Source organism: Vicugna pacos, chromosome X, assembly GCF_048564905.1.
Source record: "Vicugna pacos chromosome X, VicPac4, whole genome shotgun sequence".
NCBI classification, from domain to species: Eukaryota; Metazoa; Chordata; class Mammalia; order Artiodactyla; family Camelidae; genus Vicugna; species Vicugna pacos.
In genome coordinates, this window is record NC_133023.1 from 77,180,692 (window position 1) to 77,197,167 (window position 16,476).

The 16,476-nt window shown below is 44.5% G+C and overlaps 1 protein-coding gene across 5 annotated transcripts; it reads right to left on the reverse strand.

Moving 5' to 3' along the window:
* Positions 1 to 1,685: 1,685 nt before the first annotated feature.
* ARMCX2 (armadillo repeat containing X-linked 2) lies at positions 1,686 to 6,278 on the reverse strand. 5 transcript variants are annotated; one of them, XM_072956269.1, is made up of 6 exons: positions 6,140 to 6,278; positions 5,815 to 5,885; positions 5,471 to 5,489; positions 4,876 to 4,939; positions 4,485 to 4,555; positions 1,686 to 4,137 (listed from the first exon to the last, which is right to left on the reverse strand). In XM_072956269.1, the coding sequence occupies exon 6, from the start codon at positions 4,006 to 4,008 to the stop codon at positions 2,092 to 2,094; it is 1,917 nt and encodes a 638-aa protein (XP_072812370.1). In that variant the 5' UTR covers positions 4,009 to 4,137; positions 4,485 to 4,555; positions 4,876 to 4,939; positions 5,471 to 5,489; positions 5,815 to 5,885; positions 6,140 to 6,278; the 3' UTR covers positions 1,686 to 2,091. The 5 variants fall into 5 exon arrangements, with proteins under 5 accessions (XP_072812370.1, XP_072812371.1, XP_072812373.1 ...); XM_072956270.1 differs by having other exon boundaries at positions 4,481 to 4,555; XM_072956272.1 differs by lacking the exon at positions 5,471 to 5,489.
* Positions 6,279 to 16,476: the final 10,198 nt, after the last annotated feature.

Sequence of the window (16,476 nt, forward strand, 5' to 3'; positions counted from 1 at the left end):
GGAGAACATTGCTAAGATTTATGTCAGAGAATGTTTGCCTGTTTTCTCCTAGAAAGTTTATAGTGTCTTTTCTTATATTTAAGACTTGAAGGCATTTTGAGTTTATTTTTGTGTATGGTGTGAGGGAGTATTCTAACTTCATTGATTTACATGTAACTGTCCAGCTTTCCCAACACCACTGGCTGAAGAGGCTTTTCACCGTTGTATATTCTTGCCTTGCAGGAGCCTTTTTTGACTGATACCACAGACTCTTACATACAGTCAATGCCTTTTCATGCCAATGTGAAAGTACATCACAGTTTTTAATAGTTAATCATATTTTACTGTGTGGTCATACCACCTATTGTTTAGCCAAGTCTGTAGTGTTAGACATTTAAGTTACTTCTGCTTTTTCTCTTAGAAACACTGCTCAATTGAACATCCTTGTATAATCCTGTATGTACAATTATTTGATTATTCCTTAGGGAAAAAGTTCTACAAGTGGAATCCTTGGCTGAAAGGCAGGCACATTATTAAAGCTTCTTATTCAGGTTACCAAATTGCTCCTGGATAAGTTGTACCAATGTGTTATGCCAACCTGTCCCTTCTCCATGTGCCCCCCCGCCACCTCCCAGGAATCCCTATTTCTATCTCTGCCACAGCCTACCATATACTTGCACCAAAATGCAGATTTCATTGAGAGGTGTCAGGAAGCAGGCAGGGTTTGGAAAATCTCTGGGACTTCTCTCGTTTTCTTCTTTCAGTGCTTCAGTGGGCCAGGAAAGAGATGAAGGACTATCTTCCTGCTCTTATGTGAACTCAGGGGTGAGGGAAGGGTTCCCATAAAGGCCTCACCACTGCCCTTCTTCTAAAAAAAGGCAGACCTAGATCTCTAACTTGAGGGGAAAAAATCACTCTTTGCACCAAGAGTCATTCTTTGTGTCACATTGCTTTTTCTCATCATTAGAAATGGTAACTGTGGCATTACTTAGTTGCCAGAATTGCCCAAGAAAGATCGCTTTCTCTGTCAGAAACTGCACCAGATCATGCAATCTTTCCTCTCTGTCGACTTACAGCCAAGGCAGCAGATCTTGGTACTTTTTTTTTCATAAGCATCTGTTACTACCATCATTCCGTAACATTTCCTATAGTCACCCCTCTATTTCACTCTTCATCTCACGGTTGGTTTATCACAACTTCCTAATAAATGTTTCCACACCTAACCATCCCAGCTTCAATCCATTTTGCACATGCCCATCAGATTATTTTTCCTTTTGCCAAAAAAGTTAAGTAACTTCCAGAAAATGACAGGATGGTATTTCAATATCTCAGCTTGGGGTTCAGGATCTTCCCTAAACTTCCTCACCCTACATCTCCACCTCTATCTCTCATCACTTGTCTTCCCACAGCTTCCATTCTAGGCAATGGAACCTTCCTGCCACTAGAACAGATTTCCTACCTCCGCATCTTTCTTCAAGCCATTTCCCCTCCTGGAATGCTCTTCTGTTTTTTCATGCTGTCCTTCAGGGCTCAGCTTAAGTATGCCTTCTCTCCTTGAAGCTTTCTAGCAACTTCTGCTTCATTTAAGTAGATAGCATATATTTGACAATGAGCATATGTCCAGGTACTGTTAATAATCCTTTTGTATTTCTGTACCTTATCTTTCCAGCTAGATTTCAAATTCAAGCAAGAGAACATTTTTTTTGTCCATTGAAACATACAACTTTATTAATGACACACAAATGAAGTCTTTGGTGGATAAATTCAAGTCAAAACAAATGACAGAAGTGTAGGCTATTCATGATGGACAGGTTCACTGTCAATTCACATAGAAGAACCAGTACAAATATTTCCATTCAAGCAGCATGATTAAAATCACAAATGTGTTTTCCGTACAAGAGGACTATTTATTTGGTATTCATAAAATGGTTCAGCTTAAAGCTGGAGACTGTCACAGATAACATCACTCTGGATGATACATTATTCAAAAGTGGCAGCTGAAAGGATCCCTTTACTATATAAGCAAGTGGAAAAGCAGTAACTTTCAATTTTCATTGCTTCCAGATTGCAAAATCAGACATTTCTTCTACATCTTTGAGAGCACATAGCCAATCAGAATTTGTCCACTAGTTTTATAACTTTCACTTTCACCAAGAGGTCATGGTGATCTGCTAAGGCTCGAATTTTCTTAACGCACACTCCAGATGTGGTGCATAAGTAAAAAAGGGAACCTTTATTGAATTCTCTGTAGTTGAATACTTCAGCTCTGAGATTGTCATAGATGATCTCAAATAAAGTCAGGGCATTAATAAGAATTTCTGATTCCACATAGGAATTATAGAGGGAACTAAATGATGATGGCACTTGGGTACTCAGCAGTTTTTTTAACATATCTGGATTTTCAGCAAAATTTGAAAGTATTTTCAAAATCTCAACCTTGATTTTTCCACCTCCCTGAGATAACAAACGGAAAAAGTTTGCAATGGAATTGACAAGCAGGTGCTGGTAGTCATTAGTAATAGTCATGTTTGTTAAAAATTTTAGTCCAACTACCTGTACTGCTGAGTTTAGGTTCGAGGCCATGATGTCATCCATCACTTTATTCATGTATATCTGAAGCCGGCCCTGATTTTCATAATTCTCACTCAGGTTATTCATGGCCATTAAGGCTTTCTCCTTAATGTGGGGATCTGTTTTGTTGATCATGTTTGCAATAATCGGGAGGCCTCCCAATTTGCGAATTGTGTCTTGGTTACATGAATAATTGGCATTGTTGCTCAGAGTAAGCAAAGCCACTTGCTGGATGAAAGGATCATCTGATTTCTGAAGCAAAGCAAGGACTTTTCTGAGATCTCGGACACCCAGAATCTCATCAATTTCATAAGGAAAGGGGCGCTTCTGCATGGGAGTGGGTCTCCTCCCTCTTCCTCTCTGCTGGGTCTCAGGCTCAGAGTCTGATTCTGACTCTGTGTCTGTCCACCCAGATTCTCCTTCCTCAGAATCAGGAACCTCTGCCAGGAAAGCCTGTCCTCCATTAGCGGAGGCTGCAGCAGCAGCTGCAGCACCATCTCCAGGGCGGAAGCCCAGCCCCAATTCATCTACTTCAACCTTATTTTTTTTGCCCTTACCCTTGCCGCCAGTTCGCGATCTGGTTCCACTCTTAGCTCCACCTTTGGGTACAGCTCCAGTAGCTGACCCAGCCTTAGGTATAGCCCCAGTATGAGCTCCAGGGGTTGCTTTCTTGGTGGCGGCTGCCGTTCTAGGGAACCCTGAAGTCCCAGGAGCCTCTGCAACCCCAGTAGGCGCTACAACCCCAGTAGGGGCTGCTGGTCCAGAAGGAGCTGCTGGCCCAGAAGGCGCTCCTGCCCCAGAAGGCGCTGCAGCCCTAGAAGGCGCTACCGCCCCAGAAGGTGCTGCTACCCCAGTAAGCACTGCTGGTATGGAAGCCTCCACCACCTCGGTAGGTGCTGCCACCTCAGTAGGAGCTGGCACACCAGAAGGTACCACTGGCACCCTGGAAGCCTCTGCTGTGAGAGGGGCTTCTGCCAATTTAGGAGCCCCTGCCATTGCAGGGACCTTTGCAGCTGTGGGAGCCTCTGCCTCCTGGGGAGGTGGTGCCACTGCAGAATCCACTGTGGATTCTGATTCAGCTTTAGGCCCAACCCCGGTCCCTTCTGCCTCCTGGGCTTGACTTCCTGCTCCACTCTGAACCTCAGCACTGGATGCAACTGGGGCCACTGCTTCAGCTCCAGCCGTGTCCAGAGCAGAGGCTTCATCCTTGGCCCTATTCTCTGCCCCAGTACGGGCTGGGGTTGGAGGACCAAATCCTGGCCCAAGGTCAATTGTGAATCCAGCCTTTAGTCCAGCTCTAGCCCTGGCTCCAGTCCCTGCCACAGCCCTGGTTTTGGGCTTGGCCAGTCTCTTCTTCATCTGGTTTTTTCCCCTGGCATATTTGTAGACACAGTACCAGGCACTGGCCCCGATCACTATCCCGGCGGCTACACAGCCAGCATCCCGAACACGGCTCATGGTGCAGCTGGAGTAATTCTCTGATCCAGGATGTGGAGCTGGTGTGCCCAAGCCAGGTGCGTGCACGTACAGGCAAGGCACTTCAGCTCAGGCTTGCAAGTTCTGCGGAGGCTGAAAGCCAAGCAGGACCTGGGGTAAAGGGTAAAAATGAGCCTTAGGGCTCTGGCTCACTTCATGCCTAACCAGGTCTACTTAGAGGAGAGTTTGGGGACATAATGCTTGGTGAGTGGGCTACAGGTGTTAAGGCTTGTGTTTGCTGATTCAGGACCCTGGTTGTCCAATATTTTCTACATCCTTCATCCCTAGCACAGCCTGCCCAGTGTCAACACACCTAATTTCCCAGCACCTAAATGGGGGATGAGAGACAGTAAAGACTTCAGGAAAGCTGCTGGAGAGCCAGAAAGAATCCCAGGTTCTGCTCGATTCCCTCAACCCCACCTCAGAGGTCCCCAGATGACGCTCATACACATACCAACCTGCTGGAGCAGGAACAATTTGCTCTTCTTCACAAAGTTTGTAGCTGTGCAGGCCCCAGTGGCGGACACACCTGTTGAGAGATCCCAGAAAGGGCATTTTGGGGGCCTTTGGTAGATGGATTCTCTTCTTTTCCTGATTTGAACCCCTGTGGGCAAGTTTCTCCCTCTTAGGGCTCCTCTCTCCCTTCATATCATTTCCTCCTCAAACTCTCATTTAAGAAGGCAAATGCCACACCCCTTTCCCAGAACCAAAAAGGACAAGCCCAGGGCAAGGGTGTCTTGTTAAGAGGGAGAAGGTGGAGGAAGGGGAGCCTCTGGTCCCAATTTCTGCTCTGGTTTCTGCCACACCTATACCAGGGGTTCTCAAAGCATTCCCACTCCCCGCACTGACCTCCAAGGATTCAGGGCTGTTTCTCCTTCCTTCAGTTCAGTTAGAGCTTCATCCTAAGGGCAGACTGAAGGGCAGAAATACAGACAGAAGACGTTGGAGACAGAGCCTGGTGGATGGCACGGACCCAAGACGAGAGTCCGAATTGCTTTTTAGCATTCACATACGAGAAAGACAAACGGTTCCACCTCTCAATTCCCTTCACTCTTCTCCCTCTTCCCCTCCCACCCCAACCCCCGCCCCTGCGCAGACTCCCCAGGCACTCAACACCTCCTTCCCTTTGCCCCGCCTCCCTGTCCGCCATTTCTCGGGGACACTCGGCCACACCCCTTCTCCTGCACCGAAGCGGGAGGGGGCGGGGCGATGGTGCAGGGAAAGCTGGATGGGACGCGGGACTGGGGATTACAGCCGAACCAACTAGCATCTCCCTACTATGACCACCCATGCTAGGCCTAGCATCAGCCTGCAGAACAGGGGCCCCAATGTTTGCCCTTTCGGTTTGATTGTCGTGTTTTTCCACTGTTCCTCCGCTCTTGGACTCCGCCTCCCACCCCCCATTCCAATCCCCTGTTAACCGCCATTTCTCCCGCCTGCGTACCCGAACTCCTTTTTCAGGGCTGAAAAAACAGGAGCGAAGCACTGTGTGAGCTGGAAGTGTCTGGAAAGCAGCCTGGGGCTTAGCACGCGGTTTAATACCAGATTCTCTCAGGATCTCCCCTCCTGTGAAGCCCACACAGAGCCAGACCCGCCACCTCCCCTACAAAGGCTGGCACACCCATTTCCCAGCACCCCCAAAGGACTAGGGGCCCCCGGGGGGGAAGGGGAGGGTGCGGGGGCGATGGTCGGGGGAGATGTCTGCGAAGTGAGAGTGGGAGTGAACAGGCCAGATTGTTTCCTAATTGCGTGCCCCTCCGATCACCCTTTCCCAACCTCCCCACTGGCCTTATATGCGCTGCCACGTTTATTTCTCTTCCCTCCTCCTCTCAAACCAGACGGGATGTGGGGTGCGGGGCCTGAGTGTCAAAAACAGAACCAGAAAAACATTGGCTGGGAGAGGAAGTAAGCGGATTCTCCGCAAGTATATCAGCGTCTTTACGTTCCCCCCTCCCCCTCTCCCGCCGCCCACCAAAATGAGCTGCGACTGAGCGCGGGGGTCTGGAGAGCCGGCCAAGGGCTGGCAAGGAGGAGGCACCCGCGGCCTCAGACTCCCGCATCTCTGGGCTACTCCTAAACAGGGGTGCCAGGCCATGCCCACCCTCACACCCACCTGCCCGGATCTGGGGGAATTTTCTCCTCCGCCTCCTCGCCTGGGTTAAATGCACGGCAGTACGCAGCGCAATAGAGTTGGTACCCAGAGGAGGACGGAGGACGGCGGTCAGGGCTTTAAGTACCTTTGCCCACGTCAGCTCCTGGTCACGTGAGGGCTGCATCGCCAGTAAGCTTGGGTCCCCAATTTCCACTCCCACCAACAGCACGAGCCCCCTCCTTTACCCCCACTCCCACCTCACCCCATCACATCAGGTTCTGTCACTCAGTTTTTTGTCTTTGTAGTCCCAGAGGCCAAAAGTAACACCTTTTCTCTGTGTAAGAATTTGCCTTTCTCTGGTTACAGGGGAGGGGGTGCATCTTCTTGGAGGGTATTGACAATTTGTACCTTTTTGCTGGGGGAATTATCTCATCGTTTCCTGGGCAACTGGACACTCTTCCTTCTTTCTCCTCTAATCTCCCATCTCCTAGCGCCCACCATTTACCTTGCAGTTGGGACCCTGCTCCAGTATAGATAAGGGGCAGGATGTCAGAGAGGAGACAAGGAGTGGTAGTGGGGTCTTTTGTAATACTTCTCTGCTTTGTTTTTAAAGCTATCACCACCCTTTATTATTATGGTAAGAAAATACAACAAAACAAGAGTTCAGTGTGGGAAGCAGCAACAACAACAACAAAAGAGTAGGCATGTTTTAGAAAAAAGATTTCCCATTAATAGTGGAAAGCACCACTAATTTGGTTAATTTTTAACACATAGAAAATGAATTCTATTAGCCACATAGGAAATAGTTTTCAAAACATGCTAAGGTATTTGAATATTTTAAAATGGAATTTTTTCTCAACAAGATAAGTTTGTTTCCATATGATCTGTAAATTGATCCATGGAGAGATGTTCAGTTGTCTGATCTTATTTATTATGGACAAATAATATCCAACTTTTTCTCCTTCTGGGACAGCTTTTAAGTTTGATAAATAAATGATCCTGTCTTGTTCTGTTAGAGAAACACATTTATTTAATGTTCCCAAACCACTGCTGACTGCTGTGTGAACCTCTTGTAATTTGATGGCTGTAACCATGACAGTTTTGAACACCTGTCCCTGGATTAGGTTCCAGTTTTGTGATTCAGCTCTGGGCAAAAGGAAGAGCTGTCGGGCCAAGGAAATGATGGATGTGAGGGTTGCAGAGATGGTCAAATCCTTCCAGGCCTGTCAAGAGGGGAGTGAAGAAGGTGCTGCCCTCCCACCTCTTCTATATTCCAGAACCTCTCATCCCCTGCATTTGGGCACCGGACACTGTTGCTCACCCCAAAAGTATACATAGATGGGTGACCAAGGTGGTAAATGCCACCTTCACTCAAGTGATCAACCTGAGTAAATGCCTTTGGCTTCTTCCTCTCTTCCCTCCCTCCCTCCGACTCCCACAGAGGTAACTTGGGGGTCCAGAGAAGGAATTGCTGTTCCCACTTACCCTTGCTGCTGCAGGGTTTCCACAAAGATTGCTGGGGGAAACTCCCAGGCCTGCTCGCCCTGCCCTTATTCACAGTGGCTGAGTTCACCTTGTTCCTGACGGTGTCTGCTGCTACCACCTGGCCTGAGAGGTACAGCCTGCTGGCCTCTCACCTCTGGTCTCCTCACCTCAGGGCACCCAGGGAGAAACTAGCCTTGCTTCAGGGTTACTGCCCACAGCCCACACCCACCTTGGTGTCCCCCTACCCAACTGTATGCCTGGGCCCAAGGAGTCTCCCCACTGACCATGTGATTAACCTAGAGAAGGCGGTCTCAGCTGGCCATCTCTGTGTTCTACGTGAAATTGCACACAAGGTTTTGTTTGTGAGTGTTTGTGTAATTAATTGCATTGGGGGGGGTGGCTAATAGAGGTCATTTATCTCATCAATTTCTCAAGGGGTCTGAGATCCCTGCCCTAGATGTTAAGAACCAATACAATGGCCTAGAGAGTTTGTGTTATATAAAATAGTTCAGATTAGGAATATCTTTTTTTTTCTGATAATGAAAGTTATATATATATATGGTTTAAAATATTCAAAACAATAAAGAAATATGTAAAGTATACAGGGAAAGGGCTCTGTGGTATCTTTTCAATTGAAGTCGTTGCTAATGATTTCCATCTTTCTTTTTATATGCATATTAGTAAGTGCATTTGTGCTTATTAATCAAGTTCTGAATTGAGCAACAATAAACAAATAATAAGCATTTAGAATTTGTATTATCATTGTAGTAAACCTGCAGATTAATTTGAGGAATATTAACATTTTAAACTGAGACTTCCTCTCCAGGAATATGACATGTCTCCATTTTGCTCAGATCTAGTTTTATGCTTATTCATCAAATTTTGTGAATTTCTTCAGCTAAGTAATCCCTATTACTTGTTAGGTTTTTCCTAGGTATTTAGTAGTCTGTGTTGCTGAAATGCTATTCTTTTCTCCAATTACAATTTCTGATAGGTGATTTTCTTAGGGAAAATGTTAAACTATTATATATTTATTTTGGATCTGCCAACTTTTGTGATCTGTCTCATTAATCCCAACAGTTTTCCAAAGTGATAACTTTAGTTTTTCCAGGTATGTATACATAATCATCTCCAAATGATGATTTTTACATTTCTTCCTTTCCAATATTTATAACATTTTTGTTTTCCTTTTCTGCATGTGTTATATTGAACAGAACCTCCAGGATTATGTTGATTAATGGTGATGCCTCCTGATCTTGTTCTTGAAGAAAATGAGAATACCTCTTATGTTTCATCATTTAGTGCAACTTTTACTATTTCTAATAGATTTTAATTATTTTTTCAAGGTTACTTTTACTTACATTTACCAGTATCACACAAAAAGCAGTGCAAAGAAATAATGTCAAGAGACATTGCTTTGGGAAAGGTCCCTGGTGTTCTCCTTACTTGCTATGAGTAATAAATCCTTCCTTCTCCCCCATCAAAAAAGAAAGTCAGTAAGTAGAGGTAAGTCATAAGTTCTGTGGTCTTGGTAGCCCACAGGGAGTGAGGAATCTGCTAGGTCAGAAGAGTCTCTGTTATAGTCTACATCAGGTTAAGGATATTTTCTTTCATGCTTATTTTAATGTAACCAAGAATAATTCATTAAATTATAAATTTTTAATTCTTAACTGCATAAGCAAAATTTCCACTTATTCCTATTTTACTATTTTTTTTTAAATTTAGGACTAGCTAACTCAGTTTATCAAATGCTTGGATTGTAAGATTTCTTTTCTCCTTCAGTTTGCCATTGTAATGAATGATGTGGATAGGCCAATCTCCCTGTCACTCTAAGTCTCCCAAGTTCACTCCCCACTCACCTCCCTTGTTTAGGGTAAATGCTAATGTCCTTCCTACAACTGATAGGGCCCTATTCTCTTCAACCTTATTACCTCTCTGCCTCATCTTCTACTACTCTCTCTAGATGAGAGATCCTGGCCTCCTTGATGTTCCTAGAACATACTGGGCTTGTTGCCTTCACAGAACTTTGCATTTGCTTGTCCTCTTGCCTGGGGTATTCTTCCCCCAGATATCACCACACATAGAGCCCTCACTAACTTTAGATCTTTACTCAAAGATCACCTTTCTAGTGATGCCTTCCTTGGCCACCCTGTGTGAAAGTTTAACCCCTCTCAACTTTACATATCTTCTTTTCCTGCTTTTAATTTTTTTCTTTTCAGTATGTATCACTGACAACATACTATATATTTTGTTTATTTACCTTGTTTATCTCTCTCACTAAATGTAAAATTGAGTCTGTTTTATTCACCCCTGTAATCACAGCATTGAGAACAATGCACAGTATGTAGTAGGTGCTCAGTAAATGTTCAGTAAATGAATAAAAAAAGGAATAGTTTTCTAACATTCCTCTTGTAACAATTCTCTGCACTCTAGAAATAAAGCCTAGTTGGTTATGCCATATTAGCAGATTTGTAAACTCTCACATAAATGATTAATTAAATCAGGATCTTGTCCTGTGACAAGATGTAGAAGACATTAAGATTGCTTTGAGTGGCATGTGTAAAGCTCATTATGCAGTGGGAATGATTGTTTATGATACATGCCTTTTTTAAAAATAATATTTTTCTCTTAAAAGAAAATAGTCTAATTATATTCTTCAATAACAAAATAATGCATATTTGAGTTAAAAAAAAAAGGAAAGAGAATAGTGCTAACAAGAAAATAACGAAATCCATTCTTACTCTCTGCTTACTTCCCTGACACCCCTTCCCCCAATCCTCATTTCCAGGTATTTTCTGGACTGCAGAGATGACAACATTAGTGATTCCCAGGGGAAAAGGTGAAGGGAGCAGGGAAAAGGACAGAACCATTCCCCAGAGAAGCGGTAGAATTGACGAGCAGCCCGGAGAAAGTGCTGCTTCTTCCAGTAATCAACAATATGTTTGTTGGGTGCGCAAAGACTAAAAAGAGCGACAGTTTCCTGTGTGGTGGGGGGTGGAGGGTGCGGGTTACCGTTTGCTTTCCTAATAATATGAGGGCAAATTTGGGACCCGAACTCACCAGTGACGTAGCTTCACGTGACCAGGATGCTGAAGTCTTGGTCCAGATAGCGGTTCTTGCTCAGGTAACCAGCCCCCGATTTCTTTGGAGGTGGCGTGACTGGGTAAGGAAGGAGGAGGACGAGGAGGAAACCTGTCCTGATTCCTATGGTTCTCGGTGTGGGTGGGTGTTGATTGGAGAGTCCTGGAGCAAGGGTGAAGGGTAGCAGCACGATTTTCAAGTTTGGAGGCACGTTTCTGTTTCGCCACGGAGACACCCGAACCCAGCCTCTTTTTCATGCGGTGCCTTGTAAACGGTAGCTGAAAGGCTTGGCGTCAATGACATGAGCAGGCAGAGGAGAGGGGAGGAAGCGGCTATCGGGGAGCAGAGCGATGGGGGGGGTACTGTGAGGTGATAGACAGGGCTGACCACCTGGACCGACAGGGAAAGGCGGGGGCGTTCACTGCATTCACCAAAGCACTGAGTCCCCATTGTCTCCTGTTTGTTCCTGTCTGGTTCTGGTTTTGGTCTGTCCCTATCTGCTTGTCCATCTATCAGTGCTGGGATGGCAATCCAAAAGAAAAAGAAGCTCAGCACCTCATTTCCCTCTTCCCTCCCTCCTACCCCAGATCCAGCTTGACTGCAGTTTCAGACTCCAGAGTCCAACTGGCTCTCACAGCCAGAGGGAGAGAGACAGACAGAGAGAGAGAGAGAGAGGACAGAGAGAGACCCTTGAGATATTCGCTCCAGCTGTGGCATGGGCCGTGCTCAGAATTTGGGCTTGATGGCAGCAGGCCTGGTGGTCGGGACTGGCTCCTGGTACTACATATACCAACTAACATGTGGTGGAGAGCAGAACAAGAAAAGACCAGCTGATTCGAAAGACATTAATCCTGCCTACAAAAAGTTTAGAAAATACAGAAAACTGTAAGGAAGAAAATAAAAATAAGCCACCAATAATTATTTCTTGTCTTTCTATCTGTGTAAGAATGTGGATGTGTGTGCGTTTAACATCACTGCAATTATACTGTATATGATATCCTAGAATTTTTTTTTCAGGTTACATTGCAGAGTATGCCTTTTATTAGTTGATGAAAATGCTTCATAAACAGTTTTTTAACAGATTGTTTCATAGTAACATAATAATCTCCCTTTGCTGGCCTTTAAGATGGGAAAGAAATATTAGATGGCTCAACTTTCTAGAAAATAACTGTATGTAGAGGAAATCTACATAGACTTATGAGGTGATGTCGTTCCACGCTAGTTATAGCTGTGGTGCCCACCATCCCAGTTTCCAGAAGGACCAGTTTGGCAGCTTTTGTGCCATGCTTGGCATAGATGGCATAGGAATTTGGTGAGGCTGGGAGCCCTGGGTAGGTAGGATTCAGCCTTCTAGGTGCATCATATAGCCAGCAACCTTGAATTCCTACTCTTTTTTTGGGGGGTGCTGTCAGGGAGCAGGGTAGTGGTCTTATCTGCTCAAGAGACTCAGAGATCTCTTCTTTTTTTCCCTCCAGTTGGAGAGTGGATTTCTTTTTAGTGTGAAGGAAATCCCTCACTAATTGAACTTCATTCTTCACAATGGATTTGAGGTTCTGGGGAAATAAAACTTGGCAAGTCCTGCCACACTTTCTCTGAGGCAAAGAAGTAAGAACTGGCTGAACTGAGAAAGGGAAAGCGGAGAACACAGACAGCTGTAGAGATGAAACATAAATTAATAGCCTTATGTCACGAGTGGGGTTCCCTAGAAGCAGAGCATGACCTGGGGATTCCTCTGATGGTGGTTTATTTAGGGAGTGTATGAAACCTATATGGAGGTGAGGGGAGCAGGATAGCACAGGGGAAGAAACAGGGCATAGTTATATTTCAACTGAAGTGTAGCCTCAACCTGAGCCCAGGGCAGCTCTGGGATGTGAAGGGCGCCACAGAACTGATTCATCTTGAGACAAAGGAGCCAGGCTCTTGTCTCCACTGACTGAAAGCTGTAATGTGTGTGTGAGTTGGTGTGAGATGAAAGCGGTTTTAGCTCTGAGGTATCCTCTGACAAGGGTGTGACTATGAATCTTTAGCATCCAACGCTCATAGCAGCCTGGGGGTTGGATGTACTAGCCCAGGAATCTGAACAGGGCATCAATAGCACCTATTATCTCTACTATAACTAGCCAATCTGCATTCTTGCAATGGAAATGTGCTTCCTATCCGTGTGATTTTCCGACTAGGAGGCCTTAACTTCAGCATCACTAGCTGTGGAGTTACTTCACAGGCGCAGTGTATCAGGAAATGCCCAGATTCTCCATAAACAAAACAAAACAAAAAAGAGGAGCGTGTTCGCACTTCTCTAAACTCCGAGTGGTTCTCTCAGAAACACTCTCCTAAGAGGCTTATTTTCTCTATATAACGTGATTAAGAATCAAATCTCCTCTTTCAGTGTACAAATTTTGGAGGGGCACTGTGTAACATGCGTTTAACACCTTGCAAAAATGTGTTCTGCCTATGAGACTGAAGGCTAGTACAGAGGTCGAGGGATGTTTCAGTATAGGATATGTAGCTCTGGCCCATTTAGAACAGGCTTTTGCAGGTATTAAATTGACTGCCTTACAACTCTTCCAAATTCTTGAAACTAGTGGAAAAGCTGCTAAAGGAAGGGCAGGTGTTGTTCACCTAGACAATCCAAGATGACCCAAGCAGAGATGGGAGAGCATCAAGGCAAAGGGATCTTGCTAGCCTGACAAATGGGCTGCCCATGAATTTAACATCCATGTGGTAGCCCTGGGCTCTTGGGGATAGGAGGCAGGACCATCCACATAGGCTGCTGAGACACATGTTATTCTAGATTGCAAACTCACTTCAGGTTTGAAGGCTCTGGTGCTTCTGCTCTATGCTAGAGAAACAGAAATCTTTGTTAGAGTTGGAGTTGCTGAGCCACTCATCATGGCTCTCCTATCTGAGGCTTGCCACATCATCGAGACACTCTTAAGGTAAGGCACAGGTATCTCAGGCATCCCTCATTTCTTCATCTTCACTAATCTTTTCCCAGAACAGAGAAAAATTTTTTTTGACTTAGGAGCGATTTCTGTCTTTTTAAACCATAAGTTATCTTGCTCAATTTGACAGGTGAGGTCAAGAGAAGGTAAGTTAACCAAGACTCTACAGATACTGATGGGTGATTAGAGAAATTCTTTCTCATTTTAATAGAATACATTTCCTTAAAATAATTAAATATTGAGAAATTTTACTATAATTCAATTTATTTCACTCTCTTCTCCCTAACTAGTTTCACTTATAATTAAAAGTTATACCTTTTAATGTTGTGGGGTAATTAAATATTACAGCATATTGTAGGATACTTTGTAAGAGTCAGTTAAAAAGTCTGCATGACTAGGATTCCCTGCTCTCAGTTAATGGCTTATTTTTATTCAGTATGAACATTTCTCTCACAATCATGTCTGAGTCACTTAAACTGGATATAAGGTCTTTGATCAATTAGGAAACCTATTGTAATTAGGAAACATTATTGTAAAGAGTAGTTGGTATTGATGCCATCAAAATCTGGAGCCACTATCACCTGTATTTTTTTTTAAGAACATACCGATTTGGTTGGGATGCCTTTAAACTTTGTTAAGCCTAACAGTGGGTGATAAAAGTGCTACAAATTGATAAGAATGTGTAAGAAGCTTTCTGCTAGTGATAGAGCTCTTGGTGATAAGGAAAAGAAAAGCCATTACTCCTGAGCAAATGCTCCATGTAATCAAAACCTGAATTGTTCTCTGAAGTCTATGTTTTATGACTCTACACTTATAGCTTTAATAAAATCTTTATTATTGAAATTCCTGCAGAAAATATAAATTTGCTATTCCAAGTCTCAACTTTTCTAGACTTAATTCCATTTTCCCCACTGAAACAGATGTTTTTAGAAGGGAATTTTGAAACGGGTGGATTTCTTTTAAATGCAAAGAATGCTTCATAAGAGAACAGGGTGTACTTGTGAGTCATGTGAACCATTAGGTAACCATGGCAATCCTGACTGCTAAGTGGAGAAGTGCCTTTCTGTTATCTCCGTCTAGGCTCCCCTCCCCCAGGGATCTGAAATCCAGAAAAACGTGTTTCACCTATTTCAATTTTATTTTAAAAAGTGAGTCTAGAACTGGTTACTGGTTGACTATCCAATCAAAATCTCATCAAGAAGGATGCTGGGACTCCAACCCAATCTGCTGGAATATGAGAACTTCCTATGTCATATGTTGTAGTAGATCAGATGGTATCCTGGGAAATAGAACCCTTACCTTGGACTATCAGGATCAACACCCACAACTGCCTCATCAGGCTCAGACTAGCCCTGTGGATTTCTCTTCTGTGGCTTCATTAGGAAAGTACAAAGTTTATTATAGTGCATGAATACAATATGCTTCTCAGGCACTCTTCCTTCCTCCCGATGCCTGGCATAAAAGCCCTAGGATGGCAGGCTCCAGATTGTCCTGGAGCAGGAATGATAAAAATATAAATACAAATTATAATAATAGCAATAAATGTGATGAAAGCTTTCTATGTGTTATCTAATTTCTTTTTATAAAATCTCATTGAGGATAGGTATTAGTTTAGACATGAGGAAATACTCAGAAAAGTTAATCAACTTTGCTAATGTACACAAAACTAGAAATTAGTGGAGTTAGAATCTGAACTGTCTCCAAAACCCACGTTCTTCACCACTAGTTTGTGCTGCATCTTAATGTATGTGTCTAGGAAGTCCCCGCCAGCAGGCTCTGGCAGTCAGAACTGCACAAACAGCCTGGAAGAGGGAAAAAAAAAAAGAAACAAGAAACTGCTTTCCCCAAAAGAGAAGGAACACCAAAAGCCCTCAAAGGCCCAAAGAATACAAGGAAAGGAAAAGGATGACACACCCTCCCTCAGGCCACCCCACCTCCAGGAACACAGATACTGAGTAAATAGGAAGCCAAAGTAGTAAGGAAAGAAATGATATTGACTCTGGAATGTTGCAAAAGTCCTTCTTCCACACCATGTGACATACATTTGGCCTTCGCTTTTCTCCCGGTTCCCACTGCCCTTCTCCCTCCTCTAGCCAGCTGACCCACTCACAGGGTCTGTAGGTTGATGGTACCCACATCTTTATCTCCAGGGCAGACCTCACAGCTGAACTCCAGATCCATATCATCAACTGGTCACTGAGGAGTTCCACTTAGACAAATCACTGGCCCTAAAACTCAACTTTTCTCAACCTGAGCTTCCTCCTCAAATTTTTCCTCCTCCTCCTCCTCCTTGGGATCTTACTCTCAATGAAGGGCACCAACAACCCACCCTGCTGCCCAAACCAGACCCCTTCCTCTGCCTCACTCCCACATCCCATCTATCTACTTCTGAAATATCTCCCATCAGTCCCCTCCTCCCAGTCGCCACTTCTGCCAACCTTGCCTGGCCATCTCTCTCCTGGATGACCGCAATGGCTCCTAAACTGGTCTACCTGCCTCTGCTACGGGACACAGCCTGAGATCTCCCTCAAATCTGAGTTGCTCCATGTCTCACTTGAACACCTCAGTGGCTGGCTCCCCACTGAATTGGGGGTAAGTTCCAAACAACTAAGCTTTCCACAGCCCTACCCCTGCCTATTCTTCCTTCTTCACTGCCTTGGCCATACTAAACTTTTTCATGTTCTCAGAATGCATCATGCTCTCTCTCACCTCCTAGCTTTGGCATATGTCGCCCTTTCTGCCTGGAGCATGCTCTTTCTTCCCCTTCATCTGGCTGGTCCCCACTCAACTTTACCAGGTATGTCGGGTCTGTGTGTATTTGGCTGCTATACCTGGGTAGGCAGGCCTTTG